This window comes from Cupressus sempervirens, chromosome 5, assembly GCF_028749045.1.
Source record: "Cupressus sempervirens isolate cs-2001-9-10 chromosome 5, ASM2874904v1, whole genome shotgun sequence".
Taxonomy (NCBI): Eukaryota; Viridiplantae; Streptophyta; class Pinopsida; order Cupressales; family Cupressaceae; genus Cupressus; species Cupressus sempervirens.
The window spans coordinates 343,211,757-343,227,361 of record NC_143122.1 but is presented as its reverse complement, the minus strand read 5'-3'; the positions used below and the strand labels follow the sequence as shown (position 1 = coordinate 343,227,361).

At 35.5% G+C, this 15,605-nt stretch overlaps 1 protein-coding gene across 2 annotated transcripts in view; it reads left to right on the top strand.

Moving 5' to 3' along the window:
* The first annotated feature begins 3,948 nt into the window (after positions 1-3,948).
* Positions 3,949-15,605, top strand: part of LOC149556100 (outer envelope pore protein 16, chloroplastic-like) — a 143,907-nt gene continuing 132,250 nt past the window's right edge. Inside the window, exons 1-3 of one of the 2 annotated variants that reach the window (XM_089830240.1) lie at positions 3,949-4,045; positions 14,333-14,459; positions 15,157-15,208. In XM_089830240.1, the coding sequence (XP_089686366.1) occupies positions 14,346-14,459; positions 15,157-15,208 (166 nt within the window). In that variant the 5' untranslated portion in view covers positions 3,949-4,045; positions 14,333-14,345. Of the gene's footprint in view, positions 4,210-14,332; positions 14,460-15,156; positions 15,209-15,605 lie in introns of both variants that reach the window. The other variant, XM_089830241.1, reaches the window with a different exon arrangement.

The following is a 15,605-nucleotide window of genomic DNA, read 5'->3' as shown; positions in this document are numbered from 1 at the left end:
ATGAAAAACTGCGGTATTTGAAGAATTTTTGAGCAATTCAACCCAAAGTCTTCGGTACTGAAAAGAGTTTCTCAAGAAAAAATGAAAAAATGAAAAATTTGACATCTTTACACATGAGATTTTACCTAACCTTCTCATTTACAACTACATTTCAAACAAAAAAAAATTTCAATACCTGATACCAAAAAAAAAGGATCGCAATGAGGATAATCCCAAAAGTACTTGTACTCTAGCTCTTGCAAAAATAAATCAAATGAAACTACCACGCTTCTTATCATTGTCCAGATTCGAACCCTAGACATACTCAAAAACTTTGTCTCGTGTCAAATATTTCGAAAACTGAAAAATAAAAATAAATCTCAAAAAAATTGACTATAACTGGAAGTGTTGATTCCTACCTTTAAGAGATCTCTAGACAAATGCAAATGCCTCAGAGAAGACCACAAGAAAGCCTACAACATTTAGAAATCTGCACGATCTCCTCAACAAACCGCAAAGACAAACAAAATCCAGTCCCGTGCATCCTTGCTTTTAACACTGCATCCACCCAAACCAACAGTTTTAATGCGACATTTAATAACAATAATGATAACAAGGATACTAAATATTTAAGCGTGCCATTTGCCAGCTTTCCTCTCCAATACCTTCGAAAATGTGCTGAAGGCTCCTCCTCGCACATGACACTACAAAAACTTTACAACTATTTTGATTAAAAAAATGTACTCACTTTTCTTTTTTATTTGTTATTTAACAAAAAGAATACTAATAAAACCACTGGGAAAATAAAGAGAATGAATAGGAAAATCAGAAAATTCGAATAAACTTAAAAATTAGAGATATCTAACTACTATGAACCATACAATATATTCCTTTTTGCTTATGATCGGAAAAGTATGAAAGGAGGATTAATGGTTTTAATTCATACAAGAACAATAGTCTCTACCTTTTAAAAGGCAGGGAGTAACAAGGAAGTAAAGCATTAGCTAAATTGATAAGTAGGACATGATTTCCACAGCTAGTCAAATTGTGATGTGAATATCAGGATTTAACTGTGTGATTTTGAGTCAAACTCGATGACCCATATTTCATGAGTAGTGATTCAACATGAATCCATCTCTCATGAGAATAAATGGAACACGTAGCACTCATTGGATCTAGGTGATGCTCACAGGGGTGAAGCACCGGGACTTCCCGGGAGGTCACCCATCCCAGTACTACTCCAGCTAAATTATTGGTTAAATTTTGTGCCTTATATATTTCTTGGTGTTGTTAGATTGAGGGATGTTTATACAAAATATTTTCTTATTCCAAGCTCGCCATTGCATCATTGTAAATATATCAATGCCAATTTGTACAAAAAGTGTAATGAGTTGTACTTCTATAGTAAAATTTATAATAATTTATCTCTATTCAAATGTGTATTTTTTAGTACTTGACTTAAGGCAAATACTATTGTATTGGCTATTGTCAATTAGTTAATAAGACTCCACCAATCACAATAGTGTATTATTATTCATGTAAAATAAACTATAGTTAGGGAAAAAAAATTGTTTATAAAAAACTTATTTATCTTAAATTTTATTAGTTGAAATGTTTTTGTCTTATAGGTGCGTTAATGAAGTCATATTTGTATTAGAAAATTTTCTTTTAAATTGATTGTATTATATAGTATATAATAAGTGTCAAAAATATTTCTAAATCTAAACTAGTTTCAATTTTATCAAAAGGCATTACCATGAAAGAAAAGATTTTTTTTCCCATATAAATTAGAAGTTTTATTGATTTTAAATTTGTATCTTGAGTCCACATTATTTGAGATTTTCTCTTTTGTTAATTTTCTTGGTGGAATTTTTTTCTATTAAGGATATAGAATATTGATTATATATTATATTAAATATTAAGAATATTCATTTCAAATTAGATTTATTACTTTAATTTATACATGTTGATTTAATGAGTATTTTAAATTATTCACTTACTTTACTTTAAACAAATTTCTATTAATTTATTGTAAAAACGTCCTTTTGCATTCTGAAATATTATTGTTCATTAAGTACAAGTCAAAGTTATGTCATTTTTTAAATCAATCTAGTTAAATTGAGGTAGAAACAAATTAATTTATTATTTTTACTGTGTTATTCAAACAAGTAGAACACACATACTTGATTGTGCATAATGCACACCTATTATTGTATGTTCTCATTTCTATAATGTAATTTACTATTCTAAATAAAATTATAATTATCATTTAAAATAAATATTAGTTTATAATTTTTTGTACTATTAATTAAATGGCATGTACTAGCGTTACGCTTTAAAATCTATCATTCATTTACTAATTATCAAATTAGCTGCTTCTTTTTCCTTGGCGTTAGGCAATGTACTTACTACTATTGCATTCACTATGTCTGATGAGTGCATTAATTTTGAACATATCAACCAATTATATGCAATATTTTTAATTCATTTGGTAGGACCCCTTTTCTTGAAGCTCCCACCATATTGCATTTTTAACGACAAGATTTTCACAATATATTGATAAATATAGATATATACATAATTATTACATTCACAAACTACTATTAATAAACTGAAGACCATATCTTCTATTATTTTTCCTATAACCATCAACAAGTAATTTATTGTTTTAATGTCAATATTTCTTCTTTAAAACACAACATAATTTTTTTAAAAATGTATATTTCATAGTCTCTTTTTAAAATTTTAATTCTATATTCATATTTTAAAAAATCATAATAGTAAAATCGAAATACAAGCACCCTTAATTTAAAATTTAACATTATTATTTAAAATTTTAAATATTACCATTTAAAATTTATTTATTTATTAATGATTAATATTAGCAAGCTATATATTACATTTCTTTTAATATTTTACTCTATATATTGCACGGTAAAAAATAATGTTTAACATAATTTATATTATATTATTTTCTAATACATATTATAATACTAAAATATTATATAATTATATATCTATCTTTTTAGCTTTAATTTTCTATATATATATATATATATATTCATTATTATAATATTTAATGACTGTTTCTATTACAATACATTCTAACGGTGTCAATGTGCCACTACTAATTTAAATATCATATTATATTTAAATATTTTATAAATTAGAAAACAATAAATATTAATTAATAACATACACATTTTTAAAAATAAATAACTAGTAATTATAAATTAATAATATACACAAAAATTTGAAATAAAAGAAGCATGTTTCTAAAATCATATATGTTACTTTAAGAAAAATTTAAATTAATAAAATTAACAAAAAATACTATAAAAATACATATCTAACATTGTAAATTATTGTAAATAAAATTTTAAAATCTATTATATTTTATTTCAACAAGTTTCTAAATTAATATAAATATGCAATCATCAAAATAACAACATATCTAAATATAAAGGAAAAAATAGAAACATATAAATATAAAATAATATATATTTATCATGCATGCTAATAAATCACATTTATGTATTTAAAAAAATACTAAATTGTTTTGGATGATTTAGTAATAAACTTATTAGTTGTCATATTGAGGGTTCTCTGAAAATTTAGAATATCAATTCATTCAACCTACAATTTTGCAGCCTATACACAATTCAGAAGTACAAAAACAACCACTACAACCATCAAATTGGAGGCCTGACCACTAGTGGCACTTGTTTGCCCAAAGCGTTCAATCGAGCTTTCCAAGGTTCTTTAATTACTAAGCGCACTTCCATATATAATTTGTATATAGGTTAGATATTTATAACTGAGAAAATCTAATTTCTATATAGATATTTATGACACATGTCCCAACCTTCTCCCCACACGCGTCCCCTTACATTCCCATCAACGGATCGTTGTGCTGGCAGATACGATTTTCAGTGCTTTATCATGTCTCCTCGAAGTGATACTAGTTTTCTAGTTCATTGGCACTGATCGTCGCTTGCTTTTTCGTGAAGTTTCTAATCTTTTTCTTATTGTTGTACTCGCTGCCCATTCGATTTCAGTCTTTCAGGTAAGGGGATTGACCTTTTTTTTAAATATTATGTTCGTATATATACTTGCTGCATACAGCTACGTTTGAAACTACTCTTGCATTAATTAGGGACCTGTTGTTTTTTAAGTTTTTTGATCCCTTGGCATTGACATTCTGCTGCTCATTTGATTGTAGCCGTTTAGGTAAGATGATTAAGACTATGCTTACGTAATTTTTCTTGTTTTCAATCCATTTAGCTACCATTTACGAAATATGATTGGGAATCATAAGTTATTTGGGTTGTTCTGAAGTACATTACTGCATTTTAACAAGACTAGAGTAGTTTGTGTTTATGGTTATACCCATGATGGAATCTCTGATGCTATACTAAAATTCATACTTAACAGTACTACCCACTTGCATTTATGAGGTTTTTGAACTTTTGCATTGATTTCTTGCTGCTCATTTGCTTGCAGCCTTTCATTCAGTTAATCCATGCTTGCATGTATGCGTTTTAGAAAGCTCTGTGTCGACCTAGCTACAATCACAAAAGGATCCTAGGAAATTTTACCCATCTTTAATTATTAAACACAACTGTGTTTTAACTATAGTGAAGTTATATGGGTTTACAGCTATGATGGAATCCTTGACGTATCCACTTATAGCAGGGTTCTCAATGGTTTCTGTTCCCATGAGTTGCTTTTGGAAGCCATTCAAACTTTGCCACTTTTATGAGTCAAATAGATATCCGAATCTCTGTGATGTAAGCATTCTTGTTACTCTTTAAGGACTAGTTAATTTCTTTTAAATTTTAGTTTAAGTGGGTTGTAGTCTATTTCTTTTTGGATATAGTTCTCAACAGATTTTTCCTACCCTTATGACGAAGTATACGTCTCAGAAAGTATACTTAAAATGCAATACCATTTTAAATTATGTTCATAAGTTTAAGTGGTTCAGGGGGCTACAGATGCTATAGCTGTCTTAAGTATCCAGAGGGGCTGCACGTATTCTAGGGTTGATGGTGGGGGCTGCTTAAAATATTTAGTAGGTGGATTATTTTAGAGTGGTTGTGTCCATGAATTTAATAGTGCAATATAAGCTTAAAGATTAAGCTCTGAAATTTATGAAAGGTAGTGGTCTCATGAATTTTATATTTAGCTCATTCAATTTAAGAGTTAAAATAAATATAAATTAACAAAAATGAAAAAATGACAAAAATTGAAAAATTACAAATGATTCTTAGGAGATAAAAAAAAGTCTAAGATGGTAGGTCAATATCTAACTCTCCAGCTTTTCCACCCGCTCATTTCTACTGTTCTAAAAAGTAAAGATTCCTATTCTCCAGGAAGGATTCCTGTACCAATTATTATTTTGCTTCTTGGGACCTCTAGATTGTTAAAAATAGAACTTGGAACCCCACCATGGATCAAAAATTTCCCTAGATTATTTATTCATGCCTCTTAAAAATGTCAAACGTCGGATCTACTCTTAAGGTCTTATACTTGACTCAAATATTTTTTGAGGTGGACATTCTACGATGAGGTGTTTCTATATTTCAACTACTTTTGTTGTATAAAGTACCCATGTCCTTCCCATTTGTTTAGAAATGCACATACCTAGTGGCAAGCTAAAATTTATCAAGATTGGACAATTATATCAACGTTAGTAGGTCCAATGTCAAATTCTCTGTTGTTTCTATATTTTAGTTGATCCTGTTATGCAAAATACATATATACTATGTTTCTATTTCTCTATAAATGTACATAGTGAGAGATAATCTGAATACCATTATAAAAGGACAATTATCCCAATCATAGAGAATCTTACAGAACTGAGTAGATTCTATATTTGAATTCTAGACCAGTGTTACACAAGGTCTAGGGAACAAGGGGAGGGGAGACAAGTTTCCGTGACAAGGGATGAAGGGTCTCAATTTAGGGATGATAGGGTGGCAAAGTTATATATACTATATACTATACATAATGTACTTGAAATCAATGTAACATGGGGACACGTCCCCTCAAACCCCCCACACAACTAGATCGAGGATGTCCAAGATGAAGATATGGTGTTCCCAAACCCCCCCACTACTATCGTCATGCCACCATCGCGCCGAGAGGTTCCCATTCTCCAAGAAGGATTCTTGTACCAATTGTTAGTTTGCTTCTTGGGACTTCTAGATTGTTAAAAATAGATCGTATATCCCCACTATGGATCATAAATTTCCCTAGATTATTTATTCATGCCTCTTAAAGATGTCAAAACATCAAAACTCTTAAGGTCTTATACTTGACTCATATTTTTTACGGTGGACATTCTATGATGAAGTGTTTCTATATTTCAACTACTTTTGTTGTATAACGTACACATGTGTCCTTCCCATTTGTTTAGAAATGCATATACCTATTGGTAAGCGAACATTTATGAAGATTGGGTCCAATTATATCAATGATAGTAGGTCCAATTTCAAATTCTCTGTTGTTTCTATATTTCAATTGGTCTTGGTATGCAAAATACATATATAATATGTTCCTATTTCTCTATAAATGCACATTAGGGATAATTTGAATCCCATTATAATGGGATAATTATCTCAATCATAGAGGAACTTACAGTTGAGTAGATTCTATGTTTGATTTCTAGACCAGTGTTACACAAGGTCTAGGGAACAAGGGGAGGGGAGAGAAGTTTCCAAGACAAGGGATAAAGGGTCTCAATTTCGGGATGACAAGGTGGTAATGTTATATATACCATATACTGTACATATTGTACTTGAAAGCAATGTAAAATAGTGACTTCCCCCCAAACCCCACACAACTAGATTAAGGATGTCCAAAATGAAGACATGGTGTTCCCAAGTCCCCCCCACCACTCCCCTCATGCCACTATCGCGCTGTTGAGACACGAGGATGTTTAGAATACCTCGAGATGTCCATGGGACACCTGGGTGTCTCTCATTGTTGTACAAAGCCAATATGAAAATAAAAGTTTGAAATTTTTAATATTTTTATTAGGGTCATCATAGATCAACGAGAATGAGATTGCAAAAGCTATGCATCTAGTGCTTGCTGGTGTTTCTTTGGCAGAGCTTGACTACGATGAGTCCAATAGTTCTAGTAATGAGGAGTTCTTCTTGGTTGATGATTAGAGGCCTCCCTTCGCTGCATTTTGACACAATTTTGTACTTGTTTTGATATCGTGTTACTCATTGTAATCATCTTTATGATATTTTGAAGTTATATTAAAAAAAACTTTTATTTGCTAATAATCGGAATTTTCAATAGTATTTGGTAGTTTGATATTAATTGTTCAAAATGAAAAATTCAAATGTTCAATGTTCATGTATAGTCTATTGTATTTTGTATTGGCTATGTTACTATGATGCAATTTTTCCATGTTAAAGTATTTGGTATTATTAATTCTTATACTATCGCATAATTTCATAACTAACATTTCAAGTACTATATTTATAGTATATTACAACACCCGCCCTCCACGACACCCCACCGTCGTCACCCTCTCATTCCCAAATTGAAGCCCTTCTTTTCTCTTGTCCCGAAAACCCATTCCAACGTCCTTTGGTGTCCATGTTACACTATTTGAAATGCAAGTCATGAAAAGATGAATAACAATATAAAAAGTAAAATAGAAAAATTGCAAATGCCAATTACTAAATACTTGAACATTCAATATCAAATTACTAATAAAAAATTAGAATTCTAAATAAAATTGCCAAAATGACAAATGAAATATATCTTATTTTATTTTCTACCTTCTTGCAGAATAGCTACTCCTCTCTTGAAGACGAAGATGATATGGAAGAGTTCTCATGAACTTCCTATCATGAAATTTTCGAGGTCTCACAGACCTCCCCAGAAAGTACTATGTTTGGGATGTCCGTGATAGACTTGGTAATTTAGATTTTCTTTATTTTCAAGAAGTTAAAATTTCTGGTTTCATGCTTGCTTTGGCATGCTGCGTAATTTGGCAGGATGGCGTGATGTTTTCTTCCAAGCACGAAGTTGGCCGAGGTGGTGTAGTTACTCTCATGTTGCCTCGCCTTCATTCTGCTGTTATTTCGCACGGTTCTGACCCCACGCATAGAATTATTTGGCTTTTGCTTTCCATTAACAATCATTCTTTGGAGTCATTAATGTTTATGCTTCCAATGATGTTGTGAAAAGATCCCAGATGTGGACTTGGCTGGCTAACAACTTGCCTCCAGCTACTTGGGTTATGTGTGGGGACTTTAATATGGTTGAAGTGGCCTCTGGCAAAGACGATATTCTACCTTTTCGTTGGACAGCTGGGGAAAGACAAGCCTGGTATTACATGCGCAATAAATTGGGGCTTTTTGATCCCAATACTAACCGACGCTAGGATAGTGGGGTTTGGCACACTTGGTCCAACTTTCGAGCTAGCTCTGACCGCATATTAAAACGCCTTGATCGTGCTATGATCACTGCACAATCTTTTTTCTCTTTTTCTGAGGATCGAGATTTGCTTGTCATTCCCTTGCCAGATGTGACGTTATCTGACCACTACCCCATTTATTTTGTCATTTCTTGGCAAATAGCTGTACCAAAGGTGGCCAAGTCTTAGTTCTTCCTCAACACGTCTGTGCTGATGCATGTTTCCACCATTTCGCACATCCTATGTGTTTGGAACTTGGAGCCACGTCCGCATTCTCAAAGGGGTTTGATTCAATGGTGGAATGGTGCCATTACCATAACTGCTCGGTTCTTGTGCATTTATGGGCAACAATTGGCTATGTTCCGTAAACGGTCATGTGAAGCTAGCACGCTTGCCCTCAAAAAAGCCTCTGAGGCCCTCACCCTCAATCCCTTTAATGTGGACTTGCAAATTCAGCTTGACAAGCTTTGCCATGACAAACAAATTGCTGATAATTATGTTGCGCGGGGAGCCCAAATCAAACAAAGCCTCAAAGGAGTTTTTTCAGGCTCTTCGTGCTCGTCATACCAATGTTGGGATTAAAAAAATCAAACAAGGAAATTGCTGTTCTGTCTAGTCTCCTCGCCATTTTGCAAGCATTTGTTCATCACTATGAGAACGTGTTTGCTTCGCAGGGAAATTCGGTTGCTCAGGAGGAAGCTCTCAGAAAGTGTATTTCTGTTACTCCAAATCGTCTAGCAGTTGTGCAACGTGCTTTCTGTGAGCAACTTCTTTCTCCCCAAGATCTTTAAGAGGCGGTCTACTCCATGGCAGATGACAAGTCCCCTGGGTGTGATGGGTTCCCTTGTGAATTTTACAAACACCTCTGGGAGCATATAGGTCTTGATCTGCACAGTTTATCTTGAAGCCTATCACTCTAAAAGCTTAGGAGCCATTATAAACAAAGGAAATATCGAATTCATACCTAAAGTTGGTGATCCAGAGGATATATGTAATTGGAGAACCATTACCCTTTTGAATGTGTCATACAAGATCATTGCCAAGGTACTCTCTCTCAAAATCAGGCACATGTTGCCCTTAATTGTGCGACCAGAGCAAACTGGATTCATCAAGTTCAGATATATTCTTGACAACATCATTGCTATCTGGGAGGGAATGGAATGGGCTCACAAGTCCAATTAGAAGGCCATCTTCTTAAAGATAGATTTTGCTAAAGCCTATGATCGCATTGAATGGCCCTTCATCTTGGCTATGCTCTAGGCTCTGGGTTTTGGCCCCAACTTCCTTTAGTCTGTGAAGATGCTCTTTGGGGATGCTAATGCTTGCATTACCATCAACAATTCGCAATCGGAGGCTTTTGGACTTTTTCGTTCCATCAGACAAGGTTGTCCGCTAGTTCCTGCGCTTTATGTCCTTGTTGCGGAAGGTTTTGGATATTTACTTGCGCATTCTGTGTCCTCAGGATTGGTTTGTGGCATTTCCTTGCTTGAATCTTCCTCCCAATTAGTCAATGGACACTTTGCTGATGATTCTTTTCTCACTCTTTTAGAGGATGAAGAAAACATCAATAATGCTTTAAGTTGCCTGGACACCTTTTGTCAAGCTTTTGGTTCTGCCATTCAATGGCATAAAATGCTCTGCTTCCGCCAGTCCTTTTTGCCAGCTCCACTTTGGCTTAGCCAGTTTGAGTGGAAATGGGTTGCTCACGAATAAATCTTTCGCTTTCTTGGCATTCCTTTTACATTCCAAGCGTTGCTTGTGGAACTTTGGAATGCTGTGCTGGCTAAGATTAGCAAAATGCTCAACTATTGGATCACAAAGCCGCTCTCCCTCGCGGAAAAATTCTAGATCTGCTCTAAGATTCTTGCGGCCACTCATGTGTATTACTCCTCTTGCTGGGCTCCATCCAAAGCTTCTTACATGAAGCTGGAAAGATTGCTCAAGGATTTTGTCTGGGCCTCTGGTTTTGATCACCATGGCTTTCACAGAGTGGCTTGGGATTTCTGTTGTCTCCCAAAAGAGTCTAGTGGTCTTGGCTTGCTTTCCACTCGGAGACAAAGCTTCTTACATGAAGCTGGAAAGATTGCCCAAGGATTTTCTCTGGGCCTCTGGTTTTGATCACCATGGCTTTCACAGAATGGCTTGGGATTTCTGTTGTCTCCCAAAAGAGTCCGGTGGTCTTGGCTTGCTTTCCACTCGGAGACAAGGCCTTGCTCTTTGTGCAAAATGGATTATTAGGGCTCTCTCAGGAGATGAAGCTTGGAAGATTCTGGTTTGGCACTGCATTTCTTCCGGCTTCCCTGTCAACAGGCTTGGTTGGAAGGGGATTGGTTTCCAAACCCTTCTCATTATGCATGAGCCCGTGGTCATTCAGGGCTCCTTCGTCATCAAGAGCATCTGGAAAGCCTAGGAGGCTGTTAAGCCTTGGCTTCGATGGGCTGGAGATGAATTCCGCAATGGCCTCTCCTTGAATCAGCATAACATATGGTGGTCTCCCCTGTTTGCCATTCAGGGTACTCCCCTTGCCAAGGCTCAAGGGGCCAGTGCTTTGCATTTTTTCAAACGTGGTATCAGAACTCCAAAGGACCTCTTTTCATGGGTCACCATGAGTTTCAGGTTCTGAGAAGCTATACAAGTACAGTACTGCCTTGTCTATTCAGATCGGCAGACTTTTGACCTTCTGCTTTCTTCCATCCCTATTCACGTAGTTCATAAAGTGGGGATTCAGTCTGTTCGCCCTTGGTGGCTTGATTGGAGGTGGTTTCCTGCCACTCATTTTTCTAATTACAAGCCAAGTTTGGGCTACAAATGGCTTTCGCCTCATCTTCCCATGTTGGATACGCTAAGCCACAAATGGCATTTGCAATCTTCCCTTTCTCAATGGAGAAAACGCTTTGACACCATATGGAATGCTATAATTGAACCCAAGATTGCGCATTTTGCTTGGTGCCTGGCCTTCCAAGGTCTTCCCCTGGGGCCTTGGCTCAAACACATTGGGGTTCCTAACCCTAGATGCCCCTTTTGTGGACAACCAGAGTCTTTCTTGCATATTTTTTGGTTTTGCAAGTATGCTCAGAATTATTGGCACTGGATTCATGAATTTTTCAAGCCATTCAGATCTGAGTCTTTCTCTTGGCATTTGTAATAATGTAATTATGCAGATTTAGGTGCAAGCTAATAAAGTTGCACTCGAAGTTGCTCACCTGCAGGAGCTGCTCAATCACTGGGGCAATGCTCCTTGTACTGTCGCCAAAGTTCCTCTAGATGCCTTAGCGGAGACCTCGACGCCTCGCGGCCGCCGTCCTCGGCGCCACTCCTCTGGCCGCCACTCACACACCCTGCGCTCCCAGGCTTCCCGCCACTACTCTCCTAGTGGTGGTGATGGCGGATGGAGGCCGCTCAGCTTCCCCACCTCATGGTGGTACTGGTTGGTCCCCGGCTCCTCCTCCTGGTTCCCATTGTGCTCACTCAGGGAAGTGGGCTCGCCTAGACTTGGCGATTTCTCCTTCACGGCTAGAGGTTAAAGATGCGAAGGCTCTCACTGTTGCTGCTGCTGGTGATGATGGCTGGATTGTTCCTAGCCCGTCCCCTAATCCTAAAGATGATTAGGGTTTTCAAGATAAAGATGATCCACCACCCTCGGCTGGCATTGCTTTGGCAACTTGAGGATGCCTTATATTTTTTTTTTGATGAATAGCTTCTGATTCCGGCTGTGACCGTGTTTTTAGTCTGGCTTCGGCCGATTGAACTCTTTCGCGGGGTGATCTTATATCCCCCGGCCCCTTTTTTGTGAATTGTAAACTAAGTATATTTTACTAATAGAAAAGGTAACTATTCATCAAAAAATAAATAAATATCGTAAAGATGATTACGATTAGTAACATGATCCCTAGACAAGTACAAAATGTCAAAATGTAGTGAGGGGAGGCCTCTAATCATTCATCAAGGAAAACTCCTCATCACTAAAACTTAGTAAAGTGGGTATGAAAATATCAACTTGATTTGACATGATTTCCCCATCAATTTCTTCTTTTGTCTTTGAATTCAAAAGTGGGGATTTTGGGGCAGCAACCCGTAGTAGGGAAAAATGGGCAATGCCCCTGGTGTGGTCTTAGGGTAGCGCATAGGGGCACTCCCTATCACAATACAAAGTGGGGTTGAGGGGTAGAGCTTTTTGTGCCAAGCACATTTTCCCTCTTGCGTCACGGCCTTAGGATTTTTCATTTTTGAAGCATTTTCTCCCAAAATTGGCATGCTTGAATAAAATTAATAAACTTGCATTTTTTTAGCTCACTTTTATGGCCGTCTGTCAATGGTGACACACATACATGCTTGAGACGGTGGAGGGATGCTTGGGCATCCACATGTCAGTTCTGGGGATGCCATGCTATCCAGGAGTATTGGCTGTGCAGTGGTGGGGGGATGCCTCCTCCCCATCCCCGTCTTGGGGACATCCTTGTCTTGTGAATGCCGGGGTTCAAGGGGATGTGTCCTTGTATAACATTGTTCTAGATTGATCAAAATTATGAATATGCTGTTGTAATCCATCTTTAACATGAATGTACCTTGGAGGAGTGTCCTAGAATTGAAATTGACTTCTCGAATGATCTTGAAGCTGCATCATGTAAGGGTAAGTGGCTTAGTTGTGGAATAGATCACCAGCCACAGATTGTTCCTGAGAATGAATGTTAGCTTGTCCAACAATTTTATTAATGCAGCTACTGCTTATTGCAAAATAGCTATTAGATGAAGCAAGATTACAATCTGAATAGTTAAAGTGTGTTTTGGAAATCCCAAACGGGAAACTATTTGCATGTGTTTTTGCTCTAGTCTTCTCTTTAGATTGAATTTTGAAAGCTATTTTGGTCCATAGAAATGGTTTTGGCAAGCTGAAATTTCTGAGTTTACTTGGTATGTGGCAAAAGTCTGTCCCAAAACAATGGTAAGTCAATTGTGTATGCTAGACTCATTATGAAATTTCACAATTCCTGTCAAGCTTGGGAACTTCCTGGCAAGGGGTTCAATTGATTCTGCTCAGTTTTCCTTCCCTTCCTTGAGAACTATTAACAGTTTGGGTTGAGCTAGTTTTTGATATATTTAATGCAAATTTGTATTCTTATCAACATTTGATTTCACTTTCCAACAACATCATAATTTTTCATTTTTGATTATTATTTTGGGTAAAGCATTTGCACACAACATGGCTTATTAATGCATGGGGTATCCACTATCAAACATAGAATTGCATTTGGTGTAGTAGCCGTTCCAGAGATGTATATGCTTCATCAGTATGCACTCATTACTTCTACCCAACCTCATCAAGTTGGGCCCACATTATTGCAACTACTTCAGCTTAGAGGAGTCCTTATTGTGGCATGAACCTGGTCAGAATAATGGCATTCATGATTGGTATGTGCCTGTTTTACTGTTTTCTATGTAAACTGTGATAATTTTGTGACCTAGTTTTTATGACAATTTTTTGATATCATATTATTCTTATAACTTGGTAAAAAATAAGTAACTTATTCCTTCTTTTTCTCCCAGTAATTCAAGGAAAACATGTTTGGAGAAGATCTGTTTCATTGTCAAGTTATAAATGCTCTAAATTGGACAGAAGTGTTAAAACTTAAAACAATTATCTTTTCATCTTTCATTGGGATAAAATATTCTCTTTATGGAAATCACAAATATTATATAAATGAATTTGGAGTGGTTGTGTTTAGTTTCAACCTTTAAATTTTAGGTTTTTTAAGGTTTTATACTTGAGATTTGGCTTTGAGATTCCTTGTGTTCACTCTATTCTTTTTGTTGTATTTGGTGTGGAAACTTTATTGAGTCTCTTTAGGAATTCATCTTGACATTTAGTATTCATGAATGTTGATGTTGGGAGTTTTTGAATCTCACTGTTTGCAGAAAATACTACAAGATGCCGTATGGAACAGTTTCTGCTAATGTGAAGTCACCTACTTTGGGAGTATTTGTGGATATGGGCCATCCCTTGCTGAATCGAACAGTGGATGGATTTATGACAATTGGAACTGTATTACTTTCTTACTTGGTCTACAAGATAGCAAGGATATTTTTCAGATATTAATTTTTTCGAAAATTCACATGCCATTGGGATGGTTAATGTTATTCCTAAAAGTCTTACACCAATGGATATGCACGTAATAATGTTAGATTCATCTAATTAATTACATATTTGCCAGGATATTTAAGTGGATACTAATATGAATCATATGTTTCAAAGAAATATTGATTGAAGAAATACTCTCTCTAGATTTAGATGTTTTTGGTAGCCTAATTCTAGAGTAATATTAAAAGTAGACATTGATAGATTCTTTGCACATATCATCAGAATGATTTTTTATGTTTTGTAGCATTATCCAAGATGAGCATATTGCCACAGATTGTTTTGGTAACCAATGTCTGGAGAAACATTGATGGTGAATGTTAATTTTTTAATACATATTATTAGAATTGTCCAAGATGAAGATATAGCGATATAAATTTATAGTCCTTTTGTATCAGTGAACATAATAGTACTGTGGGAACTTGGAATTATGTATGAATCACAAATTGCAAGGCACAACATTTTGCATATCCTGCTATAGAGAGGTCGAGAGGTCTACTACAATTATAGTGGATTATTTTCTAATTCTTCTAGAGTACTTTCCACTCTATTGTAATCATGTACACTTGGACAAACTATAATGTGGCTGCCCATGGATTGGCAGGTGGGTGCTTCCCGTGTGATTGCAGAGGAGACTTATGATGCTTTGCGCAAAGGTGAAACATATTATTTCTCTTTGATATTTTTGGTTTGTTTGTGGAATTATTTCCTCTTGCTACAAGGAAGATCGCCTCAACTCCTTGACAAAATATTTTCTTCTTATATGGCTTCTGTGGGTTTTGAATAAATATTTTTAAATTTTCTGGTTAATGCTTTGTCTTTCATCGTATATCGTTTATTTGAAAGGAAGTCCCAACCTACCAGTAAAGGAACAGTATGAATTCCTCTCATGGAACAGAAGCATCTTGGAATGTCAGTTTTGTAATGATTTAGCTTCAGCATAAACAATTGAATTATTTTAAGATTAATTAAAAAAATTATATTTTTTCATGTCAAGTTCTATGAAGCAGGCAAAGTTAGAACTGTGATAAGTAGGCTTTTAAATAAAAAAAT